This window comes from Pyxicephalus adspersus, chromosome 1 (genome assembly GCF_032062135.1).
Source record: "Pyxicephalus adspersus chromosome 1, UCB_Pads_2.0, whole genome shotgun sequence".
NCBI classification, from domain to species: Eukaryota; Metazoa; Chordata; class Amphibia; order Anura; family Pyxicephalidae; genus Pyxicephalus; species Pyxicephalus adspersus.
Window position 1 is genome coordinate 119,623,340 of NC_092858.1, and position 12,293 is coordinate 119,635,632.

Genomic DNA, 12,293 nt, shown 5'->3' on the forward strand with positions numbered 1-12,293 from the left:
TACAGAATCCCCATGGCCTTGAAAAATGCCTCCACTGAAGAGAGGTCCCCCTGAGGCAGTTTGTAGGCCCATGTCTGGGAATCACCCTGGAGTAGGGAGATGACTAGGCCCACTCTCTGAGATTCTGTGCCAGATGAGAGTGGCCCCAGCCGAAAATATAATTTGCAAGCGTTCATGAAACTAGCATACTTTTGGAGTTCACCTGAAAATTTTTCTGGAAGAGGAATCTTGAGTTCCACAGGATCCACATCCTGCCTTTGAAGCTCCTGAGCAGCCATGCGCTGTGCCAACTGATTAACAGCATCTGTCAGGAACTGTATTTGTTGGCGGAGATCCTCCATAACGGTGAGTAGTTTTGTCTGGCCTGTTGTAATGTAAGGCCCTGGTCAGCACCAGTCCCCCAATCTAACACCGCAGTCTTCACCTTTAGTAAGCCCCCGCTCATTTTCGTGAGACTGGTTGCTTCTCCCAGCACTCGGTTGCCCCCAGGAATTACTGAGCAAGGGATGGTGTCTGGGAATAGGCTGGCAGCAAGCCAGGAGCCCACAGATAGCAGTACCCAGATTCCAACAGAGCCAAGTCAAGAATACAGAGGTCATACACAGAATATCCGTCCACCAAACGACGTACACAAGGACAAAACACAAGTCGGGGTCACAGGCAAAGGTCGGTCCAGGCAGCATAAACTGGCAATGTCAGAAATTGGCAAGATCAGTAACAGTAAATCAGATGATAAATCTCCAGCACAGATAAGCCCAGCTAAACGCTACTAAAGGCACTGATGACAGAGAGGCTTTAAAGTCCCAGCAGCTAAAGGCAGTGCAGGACTGAATCAGGAGCTGATCAGCCTCTAGAATCCCCTTCAACTGTGCACAGCCTAACAATGGATGCTGGGGATGCCATAAATCCATCAGGCTGCACATCTAAAGAGAAGCAGGGGCTGCTGGTATCCCAGTTCTCCTGGCTGTCGAAATTTACATTGCTGGACAGAACAGACACAGCACGGAGTCGCCGGACAGATGAGCATTTCCTAACAAGGTGATTTGTAGGGGAGCAGCCCAGCTACTGTAAGTTGACGTACTTTAGTGGATAACTTTTTTAATTTTGGTAGCTACATTATTTTTATTTTTTAGGAATGTTTTATTTTTACCTAGTAATGTTGCTAACACAATATTTGCCCCTAGGTGGCTGCACTGTATCTATGGAGGAAGTCATCGTTTTCTACAACTTGAAGGACTCCAAACATATCTGCCTTGTTCATTTCCATTACATGGTAGATACATGCAACTCGTAGTTTACAAAATACAGGTTTGTAGGTTTGTTTTCAGCTCACAGGAAAAGACAAGGGCATTTCAGGCAAAATTATTGAGTATTTTCTGTACTTTCTGAAAATGTTCTTGGTCCCAAAAATTGAAAAGTAATGCAACCACTGCATAAAAGGAAAGGTACAGTACAATATAGACAGTGTAGTCAGCTATTTGCCTGGAGTTTAGCCTTATTGGAATACACTTGCATAATATACATTGTTTCTTAAAAAAATAAAAAAATGTGGGCTGCAAGCTTTTATAGTTAGACAGTGTAAAATAAATGCATCAAAAATAATATTATATGTATTTACCATGAATAAGTGTATATGCCTGCTATGAATAAATTATATCTATTTTAAGCAAAATTTTTGTGCAGTGTAAATATTTGCCAATTTGCGCATTTGAGTTTAATTTCTTCTTTCTTACATCTGAGTATTTATTTGATTTTTCAACTCACATTGGCCTTTCACTCAGCCTGTTCAACCATGAAACTTCAGTGTACTTCAGAGTGCCCTAGTATTCCCTGGCAGTATTTATTGGTCTGATGATTGTAAAGTAGCTAAAAGCTTGTCCTGTAGGGAAGATTGCCACAGGCAAAAAGCCATTAGAGTTACATGGCCTGTATATGTATTCATTTAGAACAAAGATAGTGGATAATTTAATTGTGCAATACATTAGGGCACTACTAAATATAAGCCAATCTGGGTTTGCTTCTTGTAAAATGTTTTATTTTTATTATATTATTATATGTGCAATAATTAACTTTCCAAAACATAAAGCGTACCTATCACTCCTTACACATTTGTTATGCTTATTTCTGGATACAGTGCATCTAACGTAATATAGTGGCAGCTGTACATATTTTTCTGTTCAAAATGCTCCTATCAACTAGGCAAAAACAAATATTCATCACAATATAACTTACATGTTAAATCTTAAAGAATATCTAAAACTATGAACATTAAAATGCAATATATATTTCATCTTTCTAGTCTATATTTACATATACGTGCATATTTTGCAAAGCTTAAGAAAATGAATGCAGACCCTATATCTAAAAATGAATGAGCTGCAAAATGATAAATTTTTTATTTTGTTTTTGGGTTTATATACACTTTTTAAACGAACAAGCACTTGGGATAGAGTCAGGCTTTAATGTGCTTCTGTTAACTTTCCTGGAAAAACATTCCCAGCATTAAACCCTTATTTATCTGGCATAGAATGACCACAAATAGATAAATAAAAACTATTTGTGCCATTGCAATAGGCTGTTCAAAACAAAGTAATGGTCTAATTTGCAGCAAAGAGGAACTAAAGAGCAAAGATCAGTGGTTTGAGGCTGTTGGTGAACTAGTTCAGTCAAATTCAAATTCAGCCCTCAGTCTGGAATGAGCATTGCTACTCTTCATCACTTCTATTCAAGTTGAATAACTAAAGCTGCGTACACACTTCCAATTTTTATCGTTGGAAATGAACGACGAACGAACGACGAACGATCGATTGGGCAAAAATCGCTCGTAAAAAAAGTAACCAATGACGCCGACGAACGAGGATAGTCGTTGGAAATGAACGACCGGACCGGTGGATCGGATTGGACGATGATCGTTGACCATCTATCGTGTGTACGGTCGTTCATTGATCGTCCATGGTCTGAGCATGCGCGGTGAACGAACGTTCGCTCACTTCCTGTGGTGCANGTCACTTCCTGTATCGTTCAAACNATCGCATCTATTGTGTGTACAATATCTGCGAACGATCGTGTCGTTATCTGTATGTACAGGATCGGTGCTATACGATCGTTCGCAGATATCGTGCAGGATCGTTCGTCGTTCGTTTACCAACGATAATAATTGGAAGTGTGTACGTAGCTTAACTCTACATGACCTAATAGAGTGTGTATGTGTTTGTATGTTTGTTCAATGTCTTTTCTCATTTCAGTACTTCAATGTATGTTAAAATATATCAAAACTGTGGATTATACCATAATGTTTTATGGCTTAATAAATCTGTAGTAACCGCTGTACTCTGTTGAGTAGCAATAAATTTGATTCTCTGAATAACTGAAATGACTGGTAACTTATTAGCATATACACAGTTCTATGAACCTTTGTTAGCAGTCATAGAAGTCCTTTTAAGTCGCTATGTTTCCTCTCTTTTTTGAACAACTAAGATCAGGTCCTTGAATCTTTGATAGAAGGCATGTGTACCTTACTTGTAAGCAGTAGGTCCTCATTGCTTGAAGTGGAACGTTCATAAAAAAGAAATAATACTCACCTTTACTTTTGAAATCTCATTCAATCTAGCCATTCTAGACTCCCTATTCTTTCCAGAGTCCACAGGACAACAGGTGCCACCATTTTCTTTGGGGTCCTTCTTCATTTTGTCTGATCGTGCACTGCACAGGTGCAAGATTGGGTGACATTTCTTACATGCATGAGATCTGTACTTTTTTTTACATTCCAAGAAAGCCTGTGCAACCTGAAACCTTCGCGGATATTTGACATATGTATCCCAGACGGTTGCAGGTTTTCCATTCATTCTTTTATGCACCATCCAAAAAAACAAACAAAAAAAACAAAAACAAAACATTTTCTTCATTATATAAAAGGGTTAGCCACTCTTTTATATAATGGTAAATATATGATGATAGGTTTGCTTTGAGTTGAACAGCAGCAGCTTCCTTTTAGCTCTCTTTGGATGCTTCCCAAAACCAACAACTGAGAAAAGATGCTCCTTGGGACCATCAATCTCTTATTCTAGTTTTCCCTGTATAATCCCTCTAGCAAGGCTGATTTTCGCAGGCTCACAGGCAAAAGTTCAGTATCAGGGCAAGATCCATTTGAAGGAACCCAAGTCTGTAAAACTTAGTCTGAACACTCTGGAAGTTTTCTTCCAAATATTTATCACTTACTAATCCTAACCACTGACAATCTCATCAGTGATAAGATAAGCATTCATATTTCAGGTATTGTTACATTTCATGCGGATTTAAGGCATTCATTAACATAAGCAAAAAAACGTAATCAGAAAAAAATCTACTAAGTGCAGGACAGGTAAACCAATGTTCAGGCTGATTACAGCCCAGTTCACTAAGCAAACTGCTAAAATAATTTTAGGGATGCTCCATAGCTGAAAGTGAAGATCTATACTATTTTATTAAAAGAAAAAAATTGCACAATTATTAATATATATTCAAAATATACGTCCTAAATAAATAAGTGGATAAAACACAAGATAGAGTAAGGACCGATTCTGTCCTACCCAAACATCTTTCAGCAGAATTATAAAACATCCCACAATCATTTGTTGAAGGTCACTGACATACTATATAACTGTACCTAAAGCTGAACCTTAACTTGGATCAACCTGTATACAGATTTTCAATTTGTTTATGCAATATATGCCTTGCAAGCTTGTACTCCACATGTCTCACTCAGAATCCAGAATTTAAAACCTATTGCTGGCAATCTCCTCCTTTTTGTAAAGAAATGGTCATGTCACCACCATGATGTAGTCATTATGGAACATCTCCAAAATTACTTTATCATCGGCAGTAGTGGAAGGATCTGGTTTGGAGAGATCCCTGGTATTACCCAACTTTGTGTCATAATGCTTGTCAGGCTATACAAATATACAGTAATAACTTGCACAAGAGTTCATCCTTATAGCTTGCAACAAAGCAGCCCACAACAACTCCCTAACCCCCATGTACGAGGAAGTGCTGATTAGTTCCTGGCTTTGCCCCTCTTCAGATGAAATGGAAAAATGAGTGTGGGGGCATATGACAACTGCAACTGTGCAAATATCAAGTGTTTGCGATTTTAAAAACTGTTTTTTTCTTTTAGTGAGAAGCTATGATGGCAGAGCCACAAGCAAGTTTCACGCTGTTGGAGTTATGGGCTAACATGAAATTTTTGTTTTTCTAGGGAAAGTCAGCAAGGGGTATTCACACCGAGATGTCACAAACACTGGGGGAGAAGTGTCCTTCATACAGCACTGTCAAAACCTGGATTTCTCATTTCAAGACTAGACATTTCACCGTTGAAGATGAGCCCCGCAGTGGGCGACCCCAAACCTCAACTGACCTGGCCACCTGCGATGCTGTCCATGAACTGATTATTAAGGACCGGCGAATATCTGCAAAAAAGAAAGACCAGATACTTGACATCTCACGAGAGCGTGTTGGGTTTGTTATCACTACTATCCTAGACATGCGCAAGCTTTCAGTGAAGTGGGTGCCAAAATGTTTGAACCGGGATCAGAAGAAGGAACGAGTTGAAGCATCCAAAGCCGTTTTGGCCCATTTTGAAGCTGCACAGGACTTTTTGGCTAGGTTAGTGACTGAGGATGAAACCTGGCTCTACATCTATGATCTTGAAAACAAGGAACAGTCAAAGGAATGGGGCCACTGGGGGTCCCCGTGGCCAAAGAAGTTCCGGACCCAGAAAACGCCCAAAAAAGTCATGGCGTCCGTTTTCTGGGCCAAAGACGGTATTCTGTTGGTGGACTACCTACCTCAGGGCTCTAGTATCACCGGACAGTATTATGCTAACCTCTTGGACCAGCTGAAGGAAGCAATTAAGACAAACGCTGTGGAAAGTTGACCAAAGGAGTCCTTTTTTTGCAGGAAAATGTACCTGCGCACACGTCCAAATTGTGGCTGCCAAATTGAACACCCTGGGTTTCCAATTGGTCCACCAACCATCCCCCCTACTCACCTGACCTGGGCCCTTTGGACTATTATCTGTTGCCGAATTAGAAAAAAACACCTGAAAGGGCAACGTTTTGAGGACATTTCTGACGTCAAAGATGCTGCTGAGAGCTTTTATTTGAACGGTCTAGGAAAGCTGCAACTAGGCTGTACCAAGTGCATCAGTCTCAGGGGGGATAATGTTGAATAAATGTGTTATTTCATAACTCTGGCTCTCTTCTTTCTGTGCAATGCCAGGGACTTCCCAGCACCCCCTCGTAGTTCTCAGGGATGTGCCTCATTTATCCATTTATATCTTTTATGGTTTTATGGCTGCAAAATGTGAGAAGAAAGCAAAGCTCATGGCTTTCTCACAAAAACAAATCCTTATCATTAGAGTAAGGTATACAAAATGTAAGGCTTGTTTTTACTATGCCTTGGGAAGGTAAGTTTAAAAGAAAATTTTAGGACATAGTTGAGCTCAGGTTTATCAAAATCAGTGGATCAGTGGCACAGTATGTTTTTCTAAATATGAGTACAATACAATGTGCAATAGAAAAGTTCTCTTTCAGAATAAGCATCCTTGACTTCTGCCTGTTGAAAAGTATATGCTTACCTTTTAACTACTGGGAGGTTTGGATGTGAATTGGCTAAATCTATGGATAAAGTAGAAGGTCTGACAGCTTTGAAAAAAAAGTCTAATTTATAAGTACAGATTAGAAAAATGCCTTTTAGCCGTGTCTCTCTTTTTCTCAATTCTAATTATTTTTTTCCTTTGCTTTCAAACTAGTTTTCCCTTTCATCAATAACTCTTAATCAAGTTCGATTTAAATGCATAACTACTTGGCAAGAATAATAACACTGACATTTCTCATGAACCTTTCAGCATTCTTCTGTATTGCTGACTATTTTACTCTAATACCTTTACAGGTCTCTGAAAATATGTTAGATTTAGGTCTGCCTAAAAGAACAAGGTGATGGCTCTACCAGGAGAGCTACAGAATTCTAATGCGAAGGTTAGTGTAATTGCTGGAACTGTTCACTTCACAGGAGCAGATGGAAAGTGCGAATGAGAAAATCAGAATGCCGTTACTCCAAGCCTACAAATCCGACAGTATAGAAGACCTACAAAGCGTTGCTGGCCAAAAATGTACCTGTGATAGAACTGCCATGACTATGGTTATGTAATAGGGATATCAAGTATACATCAGTTCAAAAATATGCTATAACACCATCCTCTGACCACTAAATACATGCAAGAAATCTGTATTACTTGTACTCCCTGATGTATAAAAAAAAACTGTCTAAGCAGAGATTTTTTAGTGGCTTTTCTATTAATTTCCACTCCTCGATTAAAAAATACTGCTTATGCAGTATGTGACCAGCCTCATACAGCAGGACCACTATAACTGTAAAATTTTGCTACACAGCCAGAATTCCAAAAAGTTGTTTCTCCGACAAAAAGAATTGAGTGTATTGGTAATACACAAGTTGTCTTGTGTATATGAATAATTGATTACATCCAATGGATTTATGATCACTTTCTATCCAAGAAACAATCAGAAGGGCAGATTATCATACACAAGTGTGGAATTTTTGAAGACTTCTAACCTGACTTCTACTGACTTGAATGTCACTGTGTGTAAAGTACAAAACTGGCAGCGGATATGGTCATTTATACTAACCATTTTCTGTCTATAGAGAAACCACAGGTGCAACATTTTTGATAATGCAAACAACCTATGTAGTGTCTATTTAAAAAGTGTTTCAAATTCCCTTCTCTCTAGAACAGTGTTTCTCAACCAGGGTTATGTGGAACCTTAGGGTTTCAAGGGGTTCCTTGAGCATTGAGCAATTTGTGATCTTTTTGGCTATCTGTAGGGATGACATTCTTCCCATTGACCACCACACTCATGTAACTTTGGCTGTGGATATTGTAATTATAGAAAGGGTTCCCTGAAGACCTTTTTTAAGGGTCCCCTCATGTTAAAAAGTTGAGAAACTTTTTTCTAGTATGTCTTGTGAGCCTGAAACCTATGCACAGATTTAAACTACCAGAATGTTGATGTCTTACTGTTGCAGCCTTACTAAACAAAGTGGCATAGGCCACAGCAACAACTCTTTAGCTATTGGTGATATTTTCATAAGTGAGTGCCTTGTGTTTAAGATCTCCCTGGCACTCTAGAAAAAAAAAGAAAAGTAAAAGTTTAGTATGATAATGATCATTATGTATTAGATTAAAAAAACATATACTCGATCCAATATATTAGCTTGTCTACTAGATTTAGCAAATAGGGATTTTTTATTGCAATATTTTATGTTTTTGAAGACATACCCCTAAATCCAGTGCCTCGTTAAGCAAGCCATTCCTTTTGCTGTGCAGGTACGCAGATGAACTTCCTGTCTTGGCCACTCTGATCCTTGCAAGCCTGGCTTTCTGTATGATATAAAAGACAATAAAACCAGTAAGTCAAACAGATTTACTTTTCAAGGGAATGTAGCATCTCTTAAATTTATAACTCATTAAATTCAGTTAAAAAAAATGAATACATTATAAAATTCATATGCACCTTTTAGGGATCCAGACAGAAGACATTCATATGTTTGCAGGTACAACCTTTTATATCTTTTGTAAAATCCATGTTCTCCACAATATTTTACTACACTATACAGAATATAGGGTCGGTTACGTAATTCGCTGTCACTATACAGCATCCATTATCAACCAGGGTTTTTTTGATCACTTGTGTTCCTCGAGAGGTTGCCAGGGGTTCTTCGAGCTGTGGCTGACTGTCTTCCCTTCTGATGGTGCCCGTAAATTTTAGGATCCAATGCCACAATCATGACCAGCTTTAATGCCTGACAATGCCTGTCTATAAGGATTAAATTTGGACCACTACATTTATGAATGAAAATCTTTACACTGACTAAGAAGATGAGGGGGAGTAATCCAATATTTTTTTTAGCGGGAGTTCCTCGAGACCTAAATGTTTTTTAAGGGCTTTTAAATATATATCTACATATCTATAAAAGTTAATAAACAATTAAAAATTACAAAGTAGCCCTCTGAATGATTACTATTCATTTTAAATGCTAAATAGACCAATAAGTGCATAAAGAAATATAGGAACTGCAGTTGCTAAATCTCCTTGATGGTTCTGAACTAAAAACTGTTCTTTGTTTATTTTCAGGTAGTTAGCAAGGGACTACGAATAAAGTAGTTGCCAAGTCAGGGTAATGCATTTTATTTTATTTTTTTTTACTTTGTATCCTGCTGGCAACCTATTCTATGACAAAATAAAAAAAGCCTGGGCCTGCTTGCTGTTTATTTGAACTGGATCTAAACTATGCAGAGAACTGCTAGGAGCAAATCTTACTGCTAAACAATAATATCTAGTAATATCACAATCCCCCCTAATACTGGGGAACACCTTTTAAGGCTTATGTAATAAAATGAAATATATGAAGTGATATGACTCACTGTTTGGAAATAGGGGAGCAGATGTAATGATTTTAATTTGTGTTAACAATCTTTAACCTACATTTTAAAGTGTGTTTTTTATTTTATATAGAATTGGAAAAATGAAAACTAGATAGTCCAAGTTAGTTCCTAAGACAGACTTGTGAAATTATTTTATGTAAAATGTAAAAAAAATGTAATGTAAAAAAAAATGTAAAAAAAAAATTTACAGCAAAAGCATGTAATACTTCAAGAGATTTAAATGAAGGTCACGGCAATGTCAAAGAAACAAGTCTACTATATAAAAAAACACCTAAAAAAAAAACAAACGTACATAGTGGGGTTGCAAGGGGAAAGCCAAACTACCCCAAAAAGAACATCCGTTTACAGAAAAATATTTGATAGATTAAATTTTTCTATAACATAGGTTACTGAACGCAAAGACTCAAATAATTTAGCACACAGATGTGTGCAGTAACATTGTAATAAGCATTATGTTCTAAATTCTTTGTTCTGGGTTTTATTAAAGTATTATTATAAACCGCTCACATTTTAGGCAATTTTTATGTCAATATTTTAAACACTCAAATGGTTTGCCCAGTATATATTTTTTTGGGTGGGAAATTCTGATAAACATATAGGGGGCATTATGTGGGGGTCCTACTGTTTCTGTTCAAATTATTATTGATTTTCTATGATTAGGAATACAACAGGAGGAGCTGGAGCAGGAAACTGTGGTCAGAGACTCCCTAAACTTCCTAGAAAACAGGAACAGAATCAGAAACTATGACATTGAGATTTTGCTTTTCAAGCATCCAAGACATACCCTGCCAGGCTTTACTAAAATATGCCAGGTGGATTGACACTTTTAGTAGATTGCGTTTATTTATTACTGCAACTTAGCTGAGGATACAATGACATTTTAAAAGCATTTATGCAGAAATCCAGGTAATACCAATGGGTTCACAAGTATTTACTTTTTCCTTGTAACTGTGTATGACATTTGCTTTTATAATATGTTATTATGATTGTTATTTTTAAAGGTTAATATACGACAGTCATTTTTATAGTAGCAATGTAATGAGCAATGTTCTAAGGATTATAGAAATTTGAATCTGCTGGATGCAATACGATATACTGTAGGCTGAATGCTAGAGGGAAATAAGGAAATCTTTCTGCAATAACCATCATGGTTGTTGTAGCATAACTAAGCAATGTAACAGGTAGCAATGAAAACATTACTGCAACATTACTGAGATCCTTTGTCGCTGATTAAAGAAACTGTAATGTTACCATATGAGAGACCTGGCTTGTGTGATCATTTATTTCTGTGCTTGAGATTCTGTACCCTTCCCCTACCTCTGATGGAGTGAATCAAGCAACTATTATCACAAGCATAAAACAGTACCATTTCCTTTCAACACTGATCATTCATTTTCAGAGACTGGCCAAGTACTTGTAATTTGCTTATTCAAATGCACCGAGTCCACTCTCTTTTGTATCTGCATTCAAAGGAGCCTACATCCTTTACTATTTTGTTCACTCAGAAAAGGTAAATACGGGAGAATAGAGACTGTCATAATTATATTTGGATGCAATTTTGAGTGTAATGTTTGAAGAGCTCATGCAGAACTGTCCTGCTCTCTACCTAATTAATATTATTTAATTACATTGAATTTGAAAGGATAGGAAAGTGTTGTAATTGTAGAGGTAAATATCACTGCTATTACTGTTCCAAAACCTAGAAATAATGAGCACTTCATGAATGCCCTGCATTTGTATTGTATTGTGCTGTACTCCTACCTGCCAACTTGTAACTCTTTATTCTGACTATCTGGCAGATATCAATTGGCAGACGATGGCACAAAAAATTCGGTCTCTGAGATACAATGCTGCATAGTAATGTTAAGCACCACTTAATGACTGGAAAGGAGCAGTTCCAACTGTGAAACTGGAAATTGGCATTTAGATAAACCCAGGCCGCTTAATTGTTCTTTTTTAATAAAGCAAAAATGCGACAGCACAGCACAACACACAATTTTTCATGATACGTGCCCAAATAAATAGACATATTGGCTGGTTTTCCCATAACATGGGGTACATGAGTGTGTACTTTCAGAGCTGGATGTATGACTTGAAATGGGGGCTAAAGAAATGGGATAGCATTTATATTATGTATAAATGTCCAGTCCAATTTGGTGCTATGGGAATTGGTTTGGGGGTCCATGTGCAAATACTTTTTCTGCATGCTACTCCTTACACTAAGACTGAGTACCAGGGGGTAGGCCAAGGTCTCTCAACTAGGGTTGAGCCATGAGAAATTTGTGACTTTCAGGTAAGTTTAAAAATAACAATGATGGTTTTGGCTCCCTGTATAGGTATCATTATTTCCACTGGACAGCAATGTAGGAGGTATTCTTCCTACTGATCACCACAGTAATGTACTAGATGTTGTGGATATAGTAATTATAGCAAGGTTCCTTGAAGACTTGAAAGTTATTTCAAGGGGTTCCACTATAATAAAATCAAGCAAGACTGCTCTGGGCACCTGTTTTACATGAATAAACAAGCTTAAATAATCTAACACTTTAAAAGTCGTAACTTCATATAACAGAATTCCCAACCATTTGCTTGTGATTTCTGCCCATGAAATCCTAGGTTCACTCATTTGCCACTCCAGTGCAAAAAATTGAAAAAGAATGAAGCAAGAAGAAAGTGAACTACCGGTACTTGGGGGTGATGTAGAGCCAATCATTTCAGAATAGACAGCACAGAATTTAGGCAGCAGTAGTGAATCCCTCATTGTCAGCAAGTCCAGGTTTATTAGGGCTTGGTA

The 12,293-nt window shown here is 37.7% G+C and overlaps 1 protein-coding gene across 3 annotated transcripts in view; it reads right to left on the minus strand.

The window, feature by feature from the left end:
• The window catches only part of KCND3 (potassium voltage-gated channel subfamily D member 3), a 277,087-nt gene that overhangs the window by 26,546 nt on the left and 238,248 nt on the right, over window positions 1-12,293 (minus strand). For all 3 annotated transcript variants that reach the window (XM_072425644.1, XM_072425634.1, XM_072425652.1), the window contains exon 5: window positions 8,333-8,434. In XM_072425644.1, coding sequence (XP_072281745.1) covers window positions 8,333-8,434 — 102 coding nt within the window. The remainder of the gene's footprint in view (window positions 1-8,332; window positions 8,435-12,293) is intronic.